Here is a 21402-nt window from a genome sequence, read left to right as displayed (position 1 = left end):
CTTCAAAATGCCGCCTTACCTTAGGATATACGACAACACGACCGATCCTGAAGATCACGTGACACACTATGTCACAGCCGTGAAAGGCAACAACCTCGCCAAGAAACAAGTGTCATCTATTTTGCTGAAAGAGTTTAGCAAAACCCTCACGGGAGGAGCATTGACGTGGTATTCACAGCTACCAGCCCGCTCCATAGAAACTTTCGAGGAAATGGCCGATAAATTCGTAACCGCCCATGCCGGAGCCAAGAAGGCTGAGGCAAGATTAAATGACATGTTTGTCATCATGCAATCCTTGGGAGAGGGGCTAAGGGACTTCCTTGCCCGGTTCAACCGAGTAAGGATGACTCTGCCAAACGTATCCGAAGGGATGGAGGTCACAGCCTTTCAGAATGGGCTGAGTAGAGATGGCTCAGGAGAAACTAGAAAACTATTGAGACGGTCGATGAAGTATCCCTCAACCACTTGAGACAAAATCCACAACGCTTATTATGACAAGGTTCGAGCAGATTAGGATGACCTCAATGGGCCAAATCACCGACTAACCTCGGTATAAGCTGAGTCTAGAAAAGATCAAAGAGACAATGTCAGAAGAGATCATCCAATTCCACGATGTAATAGGGAACGACATCAACCATATATCAGGACGAACGCTGCGCCGTTTCCCTGCTACAAAGAAGGCCAGTCTAGACCAAGGACGGGAACTCATTGGAACGAATGAGGTATGCCTCCCTTATTATGTACTCACAATTTTTGTGTGTCACCCACAAAGATGGTCTACGCTCTAGAGAAGCTCGGACCAAAGGTGAAATGGCCACTGAAGATGAGATTGGACCCGAACACTAGAAAATATGCCGCCCTCTATGAGTTCCATCGGGAATGAGGGCACAAAACTGAAGATAGCATCGCCTTCAGACAAGAAATCGCAAACATGCTGCAACGAAGGCACCTTAAAGAGCTCCTAAGCGATAGAGGGATAACTAATTTCGCTAGAGGACGCGAACACTAAGGACCGCCAAAGCCGCCCTCACCAGCTCGTACCATCAACATGATTATCGGTGGTGGCGATGATGCCTCTATCAAAAGCGTGAAGTCCACCATTACCCACAAACTCAAGCGATCTATCACCCGCGAACAGTACGACGAACTCGAAGAAAGTATCATCTTCAACAAGTCGGATGTCGACGGTTTAAGTTTTCCTCATAATGACGCCCTCATTATTACTTTATGAATTTTAGAAACCGATGTTAAATTCATTATGGTAGATAACAAGAGCAGCGCGGGCATTATCCATTCCCGAGTACTTACCTAAATGAAACCCGAAGATAAGATAGTGTCGCACTGCATCACGCTAACTAGTTTCAATAATGTAGTTAAATGGAAATCATAGAAAACTACACTCCATGTTTTGGCCGGCAGCGTAACTCTAGAGACAACGTTCCATATCATGGACCAAGCCACCCCGTACAACGCCATAGTGGGACGATCGTGGATACATCCCATGAAAGTTGTCCCTTCCAGCTTATATCAAGTAATTAAATTTTCAAATCTATAGGGAATATTTAGTATACGTGGAGAAAAACACAAATCCCTAGAATTCTACCACATTGCCTTAGACAGCACGACCACACAATAGAGAAAATATAAAGAAAAAGAGGTATATCAATCAACAGGGTCGAGGTTGGAGCAAGATGAGACAGAGACATCATCAAGGATCATGGAATGGTCGAAGCCACTACATCGACCATAGAAAACCTCAACCCCATTTAATTAGACCTTAACGATCAAAGCAAGAAGGCCTATATCGGCTGCAAACTTCTAGAACCAGGTAAATTCCATCAATTCTTAACAAAGCATGTCCGAAACATTCATTCTCATTACCTCATATCGACCAACTCATTGACGCAATGGCCGGGCACGAGCTACTAATTTTCTTGGATGCTTACTCAAGCTATAATCAGATCCTCATGGAAGAAAAAGACCAAGTTCATCACCTACCAAAGAATGTATTTCTATAGGGTCATGCCTTTTTGGACTAAAGAACGTAGTGGCTACTTATCAAAGGGCGGTAAAAAAGATGTTCAAATACCATCTCTGCAAAACAATGGAGGTATATATAAATGACATGCTAGTCAAGTCCAAAAGGGGAGAAGATCATATCGATCATTTGAAAGAAACTTTCGACATACTCAGACGGTATGGGATGAAGTTGAACCCAAAGAAATGCGTGTTCGGTATAGCCTCAGGGAAGTTCTTGGGGTTTCTAGTATCGCAACGAGGGATCGAGGTCCACCCAGACCAAATAAAAGTCATTGCAAAGGTACCATAACTCTTGACCACCAAAAAACATGTCCAAAGGTTGATTGGTTGCATCATTGCCCTATCAAGGTTCATCTCGCGGTCGTCGGATAGGTGCCATAAATTCTTTGGCGTACTCAAGAAAAACAATGGCCTCGAATAGATTTCCGAGTGCATCGGGGCTCTGTGAGAGCTAAGGGATACTTTTTATCTCCACTCTTGCTTTCAAAACCCGAGCCGGGGGAGTGTCTCCTCGTCTATCTGGCCATATCCGAGGTGGCCGTAAGCGCAGTCTTAATTCGAGAAACCAAAGGTACGCGATCTCCTATCTATTACATTAGCAAAACATTCGTCGATGCCAAGACAAGGTACCCACACCTCAAAAAATTGGCTCTGGCCTTAGTTGTAGCTTCATGGAAGCTTAAACCCTAATTCCAATGCCACCCTATCTCAGTCGTTACGACTTTTCCCCTAAGGAGCATTTTGCATAAACTCGAGCTATTGAGAAGGCTGGACAAATGGACCATCGAGCTCAGTGAGCATGATATCACGTACCAGCCGTGAACTATAATAAAATCGCAAGTGCTTGCAGACTTTGTCACCGACTTCAGTACAAAAATAATGCCTGAGGTCGAAAAGGAAGCTGCCCAAGCTTTCCTCCAAACACGAAACCTATGGGTCCTATACACCGATGGAACATCCAATGTATCAAGGTCCGGACAAGGATTCGTACTCGAGGTCCCGACAGGCAAAGTAATTCGCCAGTCCATAAGGTACCCGGATAAGACTAACAATGAGGCTGAGTATGAGGTTGTAATTGCAGGTTTGAGGCTAGCACTCAAATTGGAGCGAAACAGTTGAAACTGCGTTGTGACTCCCAGCTCGTAGTCAACCAAGTCACAGGGACTCTCCAAATCAAGGAACAAAGATTGCAAAAAAATACCAGACTGAAATCTGCAAACTACTGCCTGAGTTCGACGAATGTCAGCTTGATCAAACCCCACGAGCACAGAATGCCGAGGCAGATGGCCTCTCCAAATTAGCCGCAACTACCAAAAGCATCACGACTGAAGACAAAAATGTGGTCCATCTCCTCAACTCATCACTAGACCAAGTCGAGGTAAGAACCATAAACTTAACTTGGGACTGGTGCAATCGTATTGTCGCATACTTGCAGGACGACACACTCCCTAGCAACAAAAAAAGGCCAAGAAACTAAAAATGCAAGAGAGGTATAGTATCCTCCACAACGATCTATACAAAAGAACCTATGGCGGCCCTCTAGCAAAATGCTTGGGCCCAAACCAAACTCAACGCATCCTTGAAAAAGTCCGCGAAGGTCATTGCGGAGCTTACTCCGGCAACCGGGCACTGGTCAGATGCCTCATACAGGTAGGATATTACTGGCCCACCATCAAAAAGGATGTCGTAGACTTCGTAAGGAGATGCGAGCAGTTCCAAAAGCACACCCCAATAATTCACCAAGCAGAAGAACATCTCCACTCGGTCATATCCCCTTGGCCGTTCATCAAATGGGGAATGGACATCATGGGCCCCCTCCTAGCAAGACAAGGTAATATACGATTCCTTTTGGTTTCAACTAACTATTTCTCTAAGTGGGTGAAAGCAGGAGCATTCATCCAAATATAGGAATATGAGGTATATGGAGAAACATCATCTGTCGGTTTGGCCTTCCCAAAGAAATCAGTCATCTGCCGGTTTGGCCTTCCCAAAGAAATCAGTTATGATGGACACAGTTCACAAGAAAGAAAACCGCTGAATTCTTCGAGAAATGGCATATCAAGAGAATACTCTCGACCCCATATCACCCCCGGGTAACGGACAAGCAGAGTCCTCTAACAAGTCAATACTGAAAATCATGAAGAAGAAGCTCGAAGACCCCAAGGGACTGTGACCGGAAATACTACCAGAAGTATTATGGGCCTACCGAAAAACTTCAAAACTGAGCACATGAGAGACGCCCTACTCTTTGGTCTACGGGAACAAGGCAGTAATACCAGTCGAGGTCGGAGAACCCAGCCTAGGGTACTCCCATGAGACTGGCACGAGTAATGACGAGAGTAGGAGGCATGAACTCGAAGAAGAGATATGGCCTACATAAGAATGGATGCCCAAAAACAACATGCAGAACACTATTACAACATGAAAGTAAAGGTCAGGCTGCTTAAAGTCAGGGACTACGTACTGAAGGCCAAAACTCTAGCGAGCAAAGATCCCCGAGAAGGCAAGCTGGGAACGAACTAGGACGGTCCGTACAAAATCACAGCAAAAGCAAATAAGGGTTCATTCCAACTAGAGATAATGGAAGAAAAGCTACTACCAAATAACTGGAATATCATCCACCTCAAATACTTCAACTTCTGAGAGAAAAGTGTCCCCTAAGTCGTACTCTTTTTTCCCTCACTTGAGTTTTGTCCATTCGGATTTTCTCAAGGAGGTTTTCAGCGAGGTGATGGAAGGAACGCTTTGAGTCAAAGTATGAAAAAGTAGGGTCGTGATTACTATTTCATTGCTCGACCTCTCAATACTCTCCAGGTCAACCAATGAAGGGACTAGATAGACTAGGACTAGGACTAGAATACTAGCCAATACCCAAAAATTTGTAAACTTCTCCAACTATGTAACCAAAGCAACAATGTCAAAGCAATAAGAAATTTACACTTATCAGCACACGTCATTTGTGTTAAGGTTACGTTCGACCTCGCTCGAACAAACACCTATCGGCCCTCAACTGCAATACTAATTAAAGGATACGTTCGACCCCGCTCGAATAAATGCCTATCGTCCCTCTACCATAATCTAAGGAAAGGTTACATTTGACCCTATTCGAGAAAACACCTATCGATCTTCAGTCATGCTTAAATAAAAGGTTATGTTCGACCCCGCTCGAACAAACATCTACCGTCCCCCGACTGCGATTCGACGAAAGGTCATGATCGATTATGATCAAACAAACACCTATCGGCCCTCGGCCACATCTCAACACAAAAATAGAAAAAGAAAAAACAATGCGTAATCAGCTCCAATGCCACGACCAGCTAAAAGACAACACCAACGAAGGAAAAAGCGAAACAAGCAAACAATAGAAGCAAAAAACATACAAGTGCATAAAGTAAATCATAGGAAGGGAAGAAGACGCAGAGAAAAACTTTGATATTTCATACTTAAAATTTTTACAAAGGCCCATGAAAATGCCGGCAAAAATACACAAAATTTACAAGGCAAAAATAAAACTACTGATCGCCACCATCACGATCTTCAACGCCTTCACCACCTTGGCTACCGATGCCCACGCCATCTCGATCCCCCTCACCATCGACACCTTCACCCTAAAGATAAGCAGTATCATTCCAGGCATTCTCTTCAAGCCGGTTCTATGCCTCATCGTCCCCTTTACCGGCCTCAGATGTAGCAGGATCATAACCGCAAACGACTCAAGCTTCACAAGCCTTAACACGAACACCTTCGAGAGTAGCCTCTAAAACGGATCCCGCCGCATACAATGCCGCATACAAATCTCGGAAGACATTCAACTGAGCCTCAGCTTGAATCCATTCCTCATATAATTCCCGAGGAACATTGGAAAAATCTGAAGTATGAGAAGAAAATGGTTATGCAAGCAGTTGGGCCTTCTAAGCTTCCAAAGCAGCCACCCGATCATAAAGGATGGAGTTATCCTTCTCCAGCCCTTCTCTCCTCACCTCTAGTCGATCTTCTTTAGCTTTCGGTGTGGACTGGTCATTCTCCCGCTCGGCCCGGAGGGCCCTATTCACCAACACAAGCATGTTTGATGTCCTCAGAGCATCCAAATGGGAAGATTCCACCTTCTCAAGCTCACTCTGCTTCTCGGAGACTTCACCATTAAAGGCCTCCAGCTGAAGCCGACATTCTTCCAACTTCTCGCGTAGCTCGACCACTTGTGCTTGAAGGTCACTGCATTGGGCGTCCACGCCCCTGCTGACCTCAAGCTCCTCTTCCCTACTCCTCAACGTCCCCTAAAGGATGCTACACTTCTCAATGACTTTCACCAGCTCATCATCCTTCTTATTCAACTCATCACGAAGGGCCTACATATCACCGCCTTCACGAAATCGCCTACAAAAATCTCGGTACTTGTCATGATACTCAAAGTACTTATTTTTCAACCTCACAAATATTTCTTTACGCCTCTCCTACCTTTGGGTGCTCTCAATATCCAAAATCACTATCTACAATCACAAAAGGAAAAGAAGTAAGTTAGAAATGAAAACACCCCGAAAAACAAAGACAAAAAAGAGGAGAAGGACAAAACACTAGATACTCACTCTAAGAGCAAGACCAACAATGCTCCTCGACAAAGTGCCGTCATCTAACTCTTTGAGGGTCATACCCTCTATCTCAGAACAAAGAGGGCCGAAGGTAGGGACTACGTCCTCAGTGTTCTTCAGCAAGTCACGATCCATAGGGATCACAATGGTCCTCGTAGACCCCTCCAACCTTATCTCAAGTTAGGTAAACCCTTCCTCCACCATTTTCAGGTCGTCCGCATCAACATCCGAACCGACTTATTTCCCTCTTCAGTGACGCCTTTGCCTCTCTTGTTGGCCAGCAAGGAAGTATTAGCAGCTAGTTGGGAACTCAATGCCTCCTATAGCCTCAAAGTATCGAGAATGTCAGCAGTCGGTCCTTCTGCCTGTGTCACCATAGAAGGAAGAGGCATATCCACATCAGCTTCCACCAACCTCGGAATCTCATACCCCGGCTTGATATCATCTCTAGTGAGAATGGTTTCCTTCTCGCGTAGCGAAAAATAACCCTCCATTAAGTCAATGGCCCGGGCGACCCTATCGCTAGTATCTACAGACCTCGTCTTACGAGGCACCAAATCCCCATCACCATGAAAAGGCCCCTCGTCCTCATTGTTAAGACGGAACAAACGCGGAGCCGAGGTTTTCGCGGCTGAAGAATTTAGAAGTAGCTGCCGTCGTAAAAGGGACCGAGGCACGAATAGAAGTAGTCACAGTCAAAGAAGGAGTTGGAGCCGATGACGAAGTGTATTCCTCTTTCAGAACATTTGTGCGGGAGCTTTCGACCTCCTCGAAGATCCCCTGGCTGAAGTAAGGAAAAATATAGGGAAAGGGGAAGGTCAGAAAAAGTAAACCAAAAGAAAAAAGAACTAAGACACCGGTAATAAAGGGAACTTACCAGTCGAGGGGAGAGCAGGCCCAAACCTCTTAAAGAAATCAGACCACTCACGGATCTTAACGATGTGATGGAGGAACCGACCAACCCAGTCAAAAATGTCCTCGACCAAAGGAGAAGGTGAGGCCTTGGCTACATGAGAAAAGGACAAGAGGTCAAAGGCCACGACCAAGCACGGGAAAAAAATTCAGATACCTACATACAAGGAAATTAGGTACTTAAGAGTATAATTCCACGCCTCAGAAAAAGCATCGACATTGGTCACCACGTCCTCGGTTCTGATGAAGAAGAAGTTGAACCAGAATTAGCGGTTAGCTTTGTCACCCATTTTCACCACCAGGCACTTGCCTCCTCGGTGGCGAAGGTTCAGTATCATCCCCCTATAAAAGCTGAGAGCGAACAGATGTATTAAATGCCGAAGAGTCAGTTCGACCTCGGCTAGCTCGACAAATTTGGTAGGCATCTTTATAAGCTTATAAACGTGCGATGCAGGCTAAGCTGGGAAAACACCGTAATAGCGACAGAATTTCTCCGCCAACAAAAGAAAAGGGAAAGTGTAGTAGACTTGGAAGGGATAGGCATAGAAGACGCAGTACCCAGGACGGTGGACCTTCACCTTATCCCATCCGATCGGGATCAATTCGATGTGATCGGGAAGGCCGAACTTAGCCTTAAGATCTCCCAATTCCTTCTCTGTCATCCCCAATCGAAAGGCTCCAGTGTCAGCATCGGGTAATTTTGAGAAATCAGACCTAGTATCAGGGTTGCAAGGAACTATCTCCTCTACCAACGGGAAACTTCCATCATCGACGGCGATAGGAACATTCTCCTTGTGAGGGGGAAACAACATTGCCAAAGGGATCACATCACTCCCCTCACTAGATTCAGAAGGCATGTTTGACATGTTTTGATAAAATAAAGATTAATATCGAACGATGAAGAACTGAGAACAATTGCAAGTCACTGAAATAGAAAGAAGAGGTTTAGAGCAAGGAAAGAGCAAGAGAATAATGTAGGGTTTCGAAATAGAAAAACATGAACTTTAAAATCATACCCTAACATCCCTATTTATAAGGATCTTGGCTCCAAAACCAAAACCAGTTCACCATTACCTAGCAGCGGAACCGAAGCGACAGGTTCAATCAGAGGTCACACGCGAAATGAAGTGACGCATTAGGAATATGTGTCATAATGATGTATGCCGTCATCCTAGTTCGTGGACAGCATAACTCAACAAATCGACCGGAAAAATCGAAGCGCTTGAAATAAGCGGCCCACGTAGGGCCGCGTTGCTAGTCCACTGTAACCACCACGACCTGCACAACTCGCTCGATCATTTCGACCATAATGAACAAAGTTCGCTCATCAAATCCGCCTGAAGCCTCAATAAGCGGAGGGACTAACCGTATAGGTAAAAAATATGCCTTTAAAATATTTAAGCCAAAATAATACTAAGGGAAGAGTTCCCAAGTTGTCGTTTGTCGAGATGGCCCAAGAAGCAGCAAAGTCTATGGTCGAAGAGTTAGCGACAGCTGTAGTCGAGGTATCAACAAGGGTCGAGGTCGAGGTCAAGTACCGTTGACAGAGTTGTAGCGACTAGTTTTCAAAATAGGATATAAGAGAGAATACTTAGGAACATGTCCCATATAAATAGAAAAAAAGACAATGATAGGGCCATGTGATATTCATTTGTAAAGAATACACTTTGACTAAAAGAATTGGCTCTCAATTGCTAAGATACAAACATCACATTTTTACCGAGATTCTTGTCCATACTTTTCCATCAGATCCAAGAATAACTCGAATATTCAAAAATTTGTCTATCATTCTTCTTTGTCAGAAAGAAGATCCACTTATTCCATCCTTTATTGGGTGAATGATTCCTCCAATTTACCTAATGTCATTTATTGCTATTCATTATTATTGAATGCTATATTATTGCTCATGATTTCTAGAACATTTATTATATGTTATTACCACTGTCCGACCAGATCCACACGATATTTATTAATTCTCTAAAAACCCCATCTAAGGATATTATTATTAGCTAAGATTAACCTTTATTTACATAAATTTAATTATCTGAACCAAGATCTATATTTTTTTGGTCAAACACTACTGAAATCTATTTCTTGAATAAATCATGAGGTGTTGACCAGATATTTTATATCAAAAAGTTGTAGACTATTGCTAAATTAAGAAAATACACTTTTTTAATCCTCGACTCCTATTTTAACCTTACAAATAAAAAAGAAAAGAAAAAATTCCAAACTCCCACGTAACCTCAGTGAATACAACTCTTTCTTCTCTCTAGGAAGAAGGGTGAATAGTAAATCCGTTACTATTCATCGGCCATAACTTCGGAATCTAGTAGTGGATTTTTGCAAACTTGGTATCAAAAGATTCATTTTCTCTTTGCGCACAATCCCCAATTGGTTTCACCCTCAAATCCATAGCCAATTGTTACAGATCTACAAATTGGTTCGTCCATTACTGTAGCAAAACAGTGTATCTGGGCAGCTTCTTCTTTTCTGTGCGATGTAGTGTTGAAACTTTTGCGTAATAGAGCCCTTCCATGGCAGCCAACGTCTCTCCCCAGCCTTTGGCTGTGGGAGAGTAGAATCCAAACTCAAATGAAGTTACTCCAAACATCAACAACTTTGTTACATATGCAACAAGTTTGAATCAAAAGCAATCTGCCACATCTCTCACAAAAACGAGTTTGAAACCTTTTGAAATTGTTCATGGAGTTCCTACGATTCAATTTTCCATGGATGAACGTGAAGAATTTGCAAAGGAGGAAGGATTACATCAAGCAGTGATGATAAAACTGTCCAGCGACGCACCAAATTTACAGATTTTAAGGAGTATTCTGCCGAAAATCTTTGGTATCAAAGGTAATTGCTTGTTCGGTTCTTTGGCTCCACGACAAATTTTAATTCGTTGTGATCAACATGAAGATTATGTTGCTTGTTTGACAAGAGCTGTAAACTATTTTCAACATAATGGAAGGGAGCATCAATATAGAGTTTTCCCATGGAGTGTTGGATATAATCCAAACCAGGAAACTTCGAAGGTGGCTATTTGGATTTCTTTGCCGAAGTTGTTGCCTGAACTGTTTGCTCGTAAGCCTTTATTGTCCATTGCGGCTGCTATTGGAAAACCAATCGCAATTGATAAGGCAACACAAGTTAGATCTCGTCCTAGCACGGCAAGAGTCAAGGTTATCATTGATTTACTTGACAAACTTCCTAAAAAGATTAGGCTTTAATATCTTGATGTTAAAACTGGTAAGATTGTTGAGGATTACCAGGAAATTATCTATGATAATTTGCCTTCGTATTGTGGCCATTGTAAGCATCAAGGACACGAAGAAAATCAATGTCGACGCTTAAAAGGAAAGGCAGTTCAAGCAACTCGTGTTTGTGATGAGAATGAGCATCAAATAGTTGAAAAATTGCAGGGTGATGCAAGAGATTTTTTGAATGCTAAGAGAGATGGGCAACAACTTATTGAAGGATTAGAAAATGATAAGAATGCTAGGCAGCAGGTGTGTGATGATTTGAGTAAAAGGGCAGATGCAACAGGTGTTAGAGGTGTTGTGCAAGTAGAAAAAACTGATGTTAATATCCCTGATGGTGCACAGATTCTCAGCAATTCTGGGATCTCAAAGAGTGTCGCTATTGTTCATGTCGATCGTGCCTTAGCTAGGATGTCTCAAGCTATGTCTGTAGAAGTAGGAAATAAGGTGTTCAAAGATCGAGGGAATGGCAGTAGTATAGGGACAGTAGCGGGAGGTGATCGACCTATTAATGGTACAGGTGAACAAGCTGATAATGCAGCAGGATACAAAGCTATTATTGTGAATGAGGGGCAGGAACATGTAAGTACTGAGGCCTTGGAGTGTGCTGATGCTACAGCCTGTAAGGCTGTGAATATGGAAAATTCAGCTGCAGGTGTACATGCTAATACTGGAGCTTTGAAACCTACAGCTCCTTTGAAACATACTGCTGGGATTCTGGAAAATAGTAATGATCGAGCTGTTACTTCAAAAAAACTGGTGTGGAAACTACCGTTGAGGTAAACCATGTAGATGTTATGGAGTTGGAATATGCAGCTTCAACAGGGTATAAAGTGGTGAATGTACAAACTAAACAACTTCAAATCTCAGCTACGAGGATGGCTAATACTACTGCTGATCGAGAAACCAAGGCCACAAATAATGCAACAGATGTAGTAGTAGGACATGTTGTGCAATCTGGAATTGAAGCAGTTGAAGTGTCAAAGGGCAAGCTTGTACCAAGGTCCAGCACTTCTACGATTCTTTTTTCCAGTTCACAAGTGGAAAACATTATCAAACAGGCCCAGACAGAAATGGTAATGAACACCACCTTGGTTAAACAACCAATGGTGACTTTGAACACATCCGTGTTTGATGTCCCTTCTCAGTCAGTAGAGTCTTTTAGGGAGTTCAAAGGTGAATCTGGGCAGCTTGTCCTGTCAACTGGGAACAACAATGAGGTTATCCAACAAAAGGTAAAGGAAATGGCTATCAATTCTAAGCTGTGGCGTGAACAACGAGAGGAGGATGATGAAGATGATTGGGGTGATGGGTTTGCTGGCTATTCATCTGAAGAAGGTGAGCAGGAGTTTGATCAGGAGAGTGCATGTGAGGAGATCGATCCTCCAGTAAAGCCAAAGCCTCATGAGGCAACAACATCAAGTCCCACGACCAAATTGAACATGCATGCTCCTATTTTCATCCCCAGAAATTCTCCTACTGCTGCTATGCTAGATACAACAGCTGGAAGGTTGGTTAGCGCTGTGGAAATATGTGCCAAGCAGGCCACTCCAGGTGTTAATACTAGTCAAATTGTGATTACACCAACACTTAAAATGCAGCAGCAACAAAATGATCTACATGCCTCAACTAGTATGCATACTGGTGATCGCACAGCAACAACAAAACCAAATTCTGGGCAGCAGCAACTCACAACAACTACTCCAATTATTTCGGTTGAGGAGAGACAACTACTGGATGCAATTGTAAGTACTGCTCCTCTACGTTCTTTAAGTCATACAGTCTGTCGCACTGGTCGTGGGAATGAGAGCAAGAACAAATCACAAAACAACAACAAAGTACAACAAATATGGTTCCTCCACAAGCTGGAAATACATTGATGACTCAAGGTGTTTCTCAACACATGCCAAATCTAATTTTGGTAGGTAGAGATATATATAAAGAAGGGGAGGAAGATGATATCTTAAATCAATGCCGGGCAGAGGCATCAAGAAAATGTGACCTATCACCTATACATAGTGGAAAAATAAAAAAGGTACATACAAGGAAAATAGTTGGGACGACAAGGTCAGTGATTTTTTAAATGTTAGGCGACCTCCAATGAAAGTTGCCAAACAAAAGAAGGCTGCCCCAACTACCTCAACAAGGTCCAACCGTTCAAAAAAGAAATGATGATTTTTGAATACTTTTTGAACACGGTTGAGGAAAACAACAAAGAACTGCAAATTGAAGATTTTACATGTTTGGAAAAGAAGGGACATGAACCAAATTGGTACTTCATTCTATTATACCACTTTATTAGTATTCTCATTTGTAATATCATCACAGAGTATGTTATAAACTCTGTGATGATCATTGAATATTTGGTACTCTCCAGTTCTTATTTTTTACATGCGTGCTAGTAGGTGAGGCCTTTTCATTGACTCAATAGGATTAGTAAGGTAAGGTTTAGCCCGGTTTGAGTTGCATTGGTCCTATGCCTTTGGAAAAATATCCACACGGCTATGAGATTATATGCCTTCGTGAGACTTTGCCGGCAGCTACACCATGAATCCTCTACATGAGGCTGTCATCATAACGCAATGTGAGGTGCAGAGGAGTGATTATATAGCCAAGGCATATAGGTAACAATACCGGTGCTATTGTCCCCCTTATTTGTACTGTTCCTAATTGTTGTATTTTCTATTTTTTTTTATTAATAAAAAAATAGCCCTAGGCACTTGCCTAGCGGATTGCTAAAAAAAAAAAAAACCTAACCTCAGTGGGTGAATATTGAGCGGTAACCCGATGATAGAATTGTTAACCTTCACTTTAAAGGTACCATCTAATTCACGCGTTTTTCTTCTTCTTTCTTCCACATGTCCAATTTTTTTTTGTTTGTAATTGACCGTGGCGCAGGGAACAGATTTGTCTAGTGTAAGGCAATAAGTATAAATAGTTAATTCAACAAACAACATTAAAATCGAGAACTCTTCTCCATTCTCTCTATCTCCTCTCTCTTTCTCTCTATCTCCCCATTTTTCTTCTTCCTTCTTGGTGCTTCTTACTTCCATTGAATCACCTCTATTTTTTTCTTCCCTTTCCCCTGTCACAGGGGGAAAGAAAACCAAAACGAAGAAGAAATAAGAAAAAATATATATATAATCAAGAAAACACCCACTATAAAAAAGAAAATCTTTGATCATCTTTTACGTTACTATATATATATATGGCTTTAGAAGATGATACATTATTTCTTGATTCCCTGAATTCACCATCAGCTACGTCTTCATCAGCGTCGCTTGATCTTGATCATTCATTTGAATATTCATCAACAACACCTTCTTCTTCTTCTCCATCTCAGCCTTTGTCTTTGCCTAGGAACTCTTCTTTAACAAAGCTCAACGCACGTGCAGCTGCATTCATTCCACGTAGCTCGTCTTCGCCTTCCTTGTCGTCTGCCATGTTGGCGAAATCGTCCTCGTCGCCATCATTGGCGTCACTTTCTCGTTCTGCATCCCGAGCTGATTCACATCAGCCCGGGAACGGGATCGGGCCTGGACCCGTTATCCCGCAGAATGGACAGACGGTCGTGCATGTTATTGCTACGCCTGCGGCGACTTTTCATCAGATCACGACACATGTACCTGGTGTCCAGAATTACATATATACATCTCAATTGCCTGTGCAATATCCATACGGTGGCATTGGTAAAGGATTTGTTGATCATGGGGGTATGCCCGCGGTGGTGGTTATTGGTGCTGATTCTGATCTGAATAATGCAGGGTTAAGTGAAGAAGCTTGTCAAAAAATTGTTAATCAGGCAAGCATAAATCTCTCTGTAGCTATTAATCAAATGTGTTTTTCTTCATAATTATGATGTCCTCGTCTAATTTTATAAGGATCAAATGTCTTCTTTAACATTATTCTTTATGTTTATTTTGTTTCTCAATTTAACATTCTTTTTGTTCCTTGCACTGAATTAACTCAAATGTTTAATAGGAATTAGATGTTAAACGCTTCCAAATAGAAAAACTTCAATTATTCTTCTTCATTGGATAGGAGCAGAAAAGGAGGTGATGTCTATACTCAAATTTTTCATGAATCTCAATGACAATGATCAAGGATTGATGGTGCCATAAATATTTTCCGAATAAACATAATTTTGCATAAAGATTTCTTTTTAGCATTGCCTCAACCTCTTGGTAACATCGTTGGTCTCATATGTGTATCGTGCTTTTGAGGACTTGAAATGTAGGGTGGTAAACTATCCATAGTTGATAATTGCATGTATAGTATGGTCATAGACACCGATGAGCAGAGGCGGATCCACAATGTATTAGATAGGTTCACGTGAACCCAATAATTTTTGTTCAGACCCGATATATGTATTAAGAAATCCAAAAAATATTTGACTGTGAACATAGTTCTTATTGTATATTAATTTGTGTGGTTGCTGAAACTTCAAATTCCATCTGCGACACCAAGAGCATTTGTAATCTGTGTCTTCATATTTCTTTCTTTGCTTTTTCTAACTGGGATTTACTTCCATTCTCTGTAGGTGGAGTTTTATTTTAGTGATATAAATCTGGCAACAACTGATCATTTAATAAGGATTATGTTCAAGGATCCAGAAGGATATGGTAAGATTTTTGTTAGCCTTATTAGAGTAATCTTATCTTCATTTATAATTCAACATTACTATTATCTGATGAATCCTTTGACTTCTTTTTTATTTTTTTTCTATGTTGTAGTACCAATGTCAGTGGTTGCATCATTCAAGAAGATTAAAGCTCTCACAAGTAGTCATGCCCTGGTTGCAAAAATTCTGCGGACCTCAACAAAGCTTGTGAGTTTTTCCTCTTCACTTTCCTCCGTTCCCTCGCCTGTCATTCCAATCCAACCCTGAAGATCTCACTTGAAATATTTTTGCTACCTGCAATTCACGTGGTTCCACGATTGTGGTCCTGATTCTTACATTATTTTCTTTATAATATTATTCATCTCACATATTAGTTTATTTTGATTTCTCTGCTTCTAGGTGGTGAGTGAAGATGGAAAGAAGGTTAGACGCCAATTTCCGCTGAGTGAAAAGGACTTGGAAGAGCTGCAAGTAAGTTATATTTTTCTAATGCTAGTGGTTTCAGTTGCTGTCTTGAACAATACAGTCATAATGTATTGATCTGTTAGAACAAGGACAGTTTATGAGTTAGTGAAACATTTATGTTTTCCCCCTAATTGTTTCATCTCATATTTTCGTCAATGTTCGCATTGTCTTTCGGTTGTCTGGTTGTACTTTTAACACGTTGATTCTGTCTTTTTTTAGTCTCGCATAGTGGTTGCTGAGAATTTACCCGAGGATCACTGCCACCAGAACCTCATGAAGATTTTCTCAGCAGTTGGAAGGTATACTAGTTTTCATGCAGCTGTAAACAAGATAGTTTAAGGAAATGCGCAACTCATTTTTTAATTAATTGTTTCAGCGTAAAAATGATTCGGACATGCCAACCTCAGTCTTCCAATGGTGGGGCTTCTTCAGCATCTAGAACTGGAAAATCAGATAGCACACTGTATAGTACCAAGGTGCGCATTAGACATTTGATTTTCTAGTGTTAAGTCTTGAAATTGATGAAATGATGAATCTCAAGCTGGAGTTAACAGAATCTGTTTGAGTACAGCTACAACAACAACAACCCAGTATAATCCCACAAGTGGGGTCTGGGGAGGGTAATATGTACGCAGACCTTACCCCTACCCCGAAGGGTAGAGAGGCTGTTTTCAGAAGACCCTCGGCTCAAAAAGCAACAGAAGCCGCTATATTAGTACCATATAAATGCATAATAAAATAACAACAATACAATAGATATGAAATACAGAACACAAAATACGAAAACGATGGCTGGTATAGTAAAACTAGCAGGTAAAGCCCTGCATCAATAGACGACCAATGACATTCTTAGTCTAACTCCTAACTGGCTAGTCTCACTCTATTGTGCTGTAGAAATATTCACAACTCTCCCCTAACCTACAACCTTAATACTCGACCTTCATAATTCCCTGTCAAGGGCCATGTCCTCAGTAATCCTAAGTCGCGCCATGTCCTGTCTGATCACCTCTCCCCAATACTTCTTAGGTCGTCCTCTACCTCTCCGCGTGCCCACTACCGCCAGTCGCTCACACCTCCTCACCGGTGCATCAGTTCTCCTCCTCTGAATGTGCCCGAACCATCTGAGTCTTGCTTCCCGCATCTTGTCCTCCATGGGGGCCACACCCACCTTCTCTCGAATATCTTCATTCTTAATCTTATCCATTCTTGTATGCCCGCACATCCACCTCAACATCCTCATCTCTGCTACTTTCATCTTCTGGATGTGTGAGTTCTTTATCGGCCAACATTCAGTTCCATATAACATGGCAGGCCTAACCACTGCTCTATAAAACTTACCTTTTAGTAACGGTGGCACTTTCTTGTCACACAAGACTCCCGACGCTAACCTCCACTTCATCCACCCCACCCCTATACGGTGTGTGACATCCTCGTCAATCTCCCCGATCCCCTGAATAACCGATCCAAGGTACTTGAAACTACCCCTCTTGGGAATGACTTGAGAGTCAAGCCTCACTTCAACTCCCGCTTCCGTCGGCTCAACTCCAAATTTGCACTCGAGGTATTCCGTCTTCGTCCTGCTCAACTTGAAACCTTTAGACTCAAGAGCATGTCTCCAAATCTCTAGCCTCTCGTTGACGCCGCCTCGTGTCTCGTCAATTAGAATAATGTCATCAGCAAATAACATGCACCATGACACCTCCCCTTGAATATGATGAGTCAGTGCATCCATCACCAGGGAAAATAGGAATGGGCTGAGCGCAGACCCTTGGTGCAACCCCGTAATAACTGGAAAATGTTCAGAGTCGCCTCCTACTGTCCTAACCCGAGTCTTAGCTCCATCATACATGTCTTTAATCACCCTAATATAGTCAATCGGGACCCCTTTATCCTCTAAGCAGCTCCATAAGACCTCCCTAGGAACCCTATCGTACGCTTTCTCCAGATCAATAAACACCATGTGAAGATCCTTCTTCCTATCCCTGTACTGTTCCACCATCCTCCTAATAAGGTGGATAGCTTCTGTGGTAGATCGCCCCGGCATGAACCCGAACTGGTTGTCTGAAATAGACACCGTCCTTCGCACTCTCATTTCTACCACTCTCTCCCAAACTTTCATGGTATGACTTAGTAATTTGATGCCCCTATAGTTGTTACAGCTCTGGACATCACCTTTGTTCTTATACAACGGGACCATTGTACTCCACCTCCACTCTTCAGGCATCCTATTAGTCTTGAATATAACACTAAACAATGCAGTAAGCCATTCCAAGCCTGCTCTACCCACACACCTCCACAGTTCAACCGGAATTTCGTCTGGCCCGGTAGCTCTGCCCCTTCTCATCTTACGCATTGCCTCCATGACTTCATCGATCTCAATGTCCCTACAATTACTTACTTCATGGTGACTGTCGGCATTCCTCGATTCCCCAAGTATAATATCCTGATCCCCTTCTTCACTTAGAAGTTTATGAAAGTAGGTCTGCCACCTCCTCTTAATCTGGTCATCTCCCATCAAAACTTTGCCGTCATCATCTTTTATGCACCTCACTTGGTCCAGATCCCGAGTTGTCCTCTCTCTCGCCTTAGCGAGTCGGAATAACTTCTTCTCCCCACCTTTGTTCCTTAGTTCCTCATACAGACGAGCAAAAGCTGTCGTCTTAGCCTCCGTCACTGCCATCTTCGCCTCCTTCCTAGCTACCTTATACCTTTGACTGTTCTCTCTCTTCTCCTCCTCGTCAGTGCTCCCTACTAACCTTAGGTAAGCCGCCTTCTTTGCTTCCACTTTACCTTGGACAACTGCATTCCACCACCAATCTCCTTTGTGTCCACCATAGTGGCCCGTAGATATCCCTAACACCTCTCTCGCCGCCTTTCTTATACAGTCCGCCGTCGTCGACCACATTGTGTTTGCGTCCCCACCACTTCTCTAAGCTCCCATTGCCGATAACCTTCCTTCCAAATCCTTAGCTTTATCCTTAGTTAAGGCGCCCCACCTAATCCTGGGGCGTCCTTGTACTGACCTCTTCTTCCTCCTTATCCTAATACAAATGTTCATCACCAAAAGCCTATGCTGCGTTGAGAGGGTCTCACCTGGGATAACCTTGCAGTCCTCGCACAACCTTCTGTCGCATCTCCTAAGGAGGAGATAGTCAATCTGAGTCTTCGCCACCGAATTTTGGTAAGTAACCAAATGTTCATCCCGCTTCGTAAAACTCGAGTTCGCAATGACTAGATCGAAAGCCTTGGCAAAGTCTAACAGCGCAATGCCCCCTCCGTTCCGCTCTCCGAAACCAAAGCCGCCATGCACCTCAGTGTACCCACCTGCAGATGACCCAATATAACCATTGAAATCTCCTCCTATGAATAACCTCTCAGAAGGCGGTATCCTACGAACAATCTCATCCAACCCCTCCCAAAAGCGCCTCTTAATATCCTCATCCAAGCCTGCTTGCGGTGCGTACGCGCTAACGACATTTAAAGTACCCTCACCTACCACCAACTTAATAGTCATTAGTCTATTAAGTTGACAATTGTTTGAGTACAGCTGACGATGCATATTGTTAGCAGCAAAATAATGAAACCAAAATAGAGTAAAATTGCTGCTGCTATTTTTTGGAAGCCTGGCATATAAAATGAGTAGTTTTTGTTGTCTATATTAATCTTTGGAACATTTTGTTCATTTCAAGAATCTGAATTGAAATTTCTAAACGCAGTTGCATGCATTTGTGGAATACGAATCAGTTGAATTGGCTGAGAAGGCGGTAAGTAAATAAAAACTTGTTTAATAATGACATCATAGGTCATCTATCTCTGGACCCTTTAACACTTTGCGGTCTTATTTTGCAGGTTATGGAGCTAAACGATGAGAATAACTGGAGAAATGGTCTGAAACTCCGCATATTGAACAGGTGCACGGTATGTATTGGACATAATTTTCCCTGATAGTTAAGTTGGAACTGCATCCTAAAAGCAGTATGGTTTTCAACGTGCCTTTTAGTGAAATTCGAATGTCATATAATTAGTGATGTAAGGTGGTTCTGTTGTGGGTTTCAGAACTGATGATTAGTGTTCCTGGCATTGTTAAGATTTTTAAAGTCCAAATATGTTAGTCGTAAGATAAATGTATGTTGAACTTCTTGACTGTTGAGAAGTTAGAGCTTCTGACTTCCTTGGATAAGCTTTCTCTAGTACTCTTGGATTCTTGTTTATTAAGTATTTATGAGTTTTGGTTGAATTCACAGGGAAAATCTGGTCAAAATCGAGGGAAGAAAGTCGGTCATGAGAGTGTGCTCAACTTCAAGGAAGAAGATGCTTTCGGATCAGAGGCCAGCGAGAAACATAACGAAGACTTATGGCACCACTTTGATACTCACTTGAGTGACCTTGCAGTAAGTTATTTTTCAGACATGCATGAATATGGCGCAAATAATCGTGCAGGATATTTCTGTATGAACATATAATATTCCCCCATTATGTAATGTAGTGATTAAATTTGCTGGTGTGTTAAATTAACTATTTGGTAGGAGGAACATGGCACTGATGGGCTGAGGAAAGGGCTCAATCGCAGTTGGATTAAGGGACAGGGTCAGGGACGCGGACGTCTCCAGTTTCATCAAAACAATCGTGGAGGTCATTTAGGCGGAGCTCCCACATCAACTATGAGGCGTGCATACAGTGTGGGGAGTGCACTGTCAAACTTCAATCGTGTTAGTCTAGCAGGGCATCCCTCTATGCTTTCTGAGCAGTCAGCACCAGCCAAGCAAGCTTCCGTTCCTCGGATGCCAGATGGCACTAGAGGATTTTCCATGGGTCGAGGTAAGCCAGTTGCTATTAAAACAGCATAATGAATCGGTGGTTATGTGGTGAGCATTTCCAGATGGAGAAGTGGGAATGTGCTCCTTTTTTTGCAGTAAGTATTGATGGCAGGGTCAATCCAGTGGATCGAGCTGGTATAAATGAATCAGCGGATTGAATCAACTTGTCTTCCTATTGTGTTGTTAAAGCAGAGATCTTGCAGAAAAGCTGTGTTTTTTGTAAATTTTATTCATTAGGGTTCCATCATTGTGTAAAACTGAAGCAAAACCTGAGGGATTAACGTAAAGTTATACAGATGTAGTAAAGAATCCTCCCCTTTCCTCTCCCCTCTAGCTTCATCTTAGTTTTTTTTGTGTATACTAACAGAAATTGAATATTATCTATACTATATAAATGATTGGAGGTTCTCATAGGAAAATTTAATAGCATGATCACACGACTCTGAACTCGAACCTCACCTTCTGAATAGGTGACTGATAATGGACTAACAGCAGCAAGTAAGGCAGTTGGAACATAGATCTCCAATTACAGTAACATCAAGACAATGAGTAGAGTAGAGGAGGTACCAATGAGAAATATGGAAAACAGCCAATTTTGCATGCCACAGACCTTTATGGTGATGATCAAAATAGACATCCAAAAGCTTGCAGAAGTATTTGGAAAACTTTTTATTGGACTTTGTCAACTCTTCTCTATC

General features: G+C 42.4%; 1 protein-coding gene across 1 annotated transcript; it reads left to right on the top strand.

Annotated features, from left to right (window-relative positions):
- Window positions 1–13770: 13770 nt before the first annotated feature.
- LOC104246592 (la-related protein 6B-like) lies at window positions 13771–21016 on the top strand. The gene is made up of 10 exons (XM_009802432.2): window positions 13771–14603; window positions 15342–15423; window positions 15535–15629; window positions 15822–15893; window positions 16107–16186; window positions 16264–16363; window positions 19604–19651; window positions 19737–19805; window positions 20132–20278; window positions 20414–21016. The coding sequence occupies exons 1-10, from the start codon at window positions 14010–14012 to the stop codon at window positions 20732–20734; spliced, it is 1608 nt and encodes a 535-aa protein (XP_009800734.1). The 5' UTR covers window positions 13771–14009; the 3' UTR covers window positions 20735–21016.
- Window positions 21017–21402: the final 386 nt, after the last annotated feature.

This window comes from Nicotiana sylvestris, chromosome 10 (assembly GCF_000393655.2).
Source record: "Nicotiana sylvestris chromosome 10, ASM39365v2, whole genome shotgun sequence".
In the NCBI taxonomy this organism is placed as follows: Eukaryota; Viridiplantae; Streptophyta; class Magnoliopsida; order Solanales; family Solanaceae; genus Nicotiana; species Nicotiana sylvestris.
The sequence above is the reverse complement of the archived record's forward strand: the minus strand, read 5'-3'. Positions and strand labels throughout refer to the sequence as shown.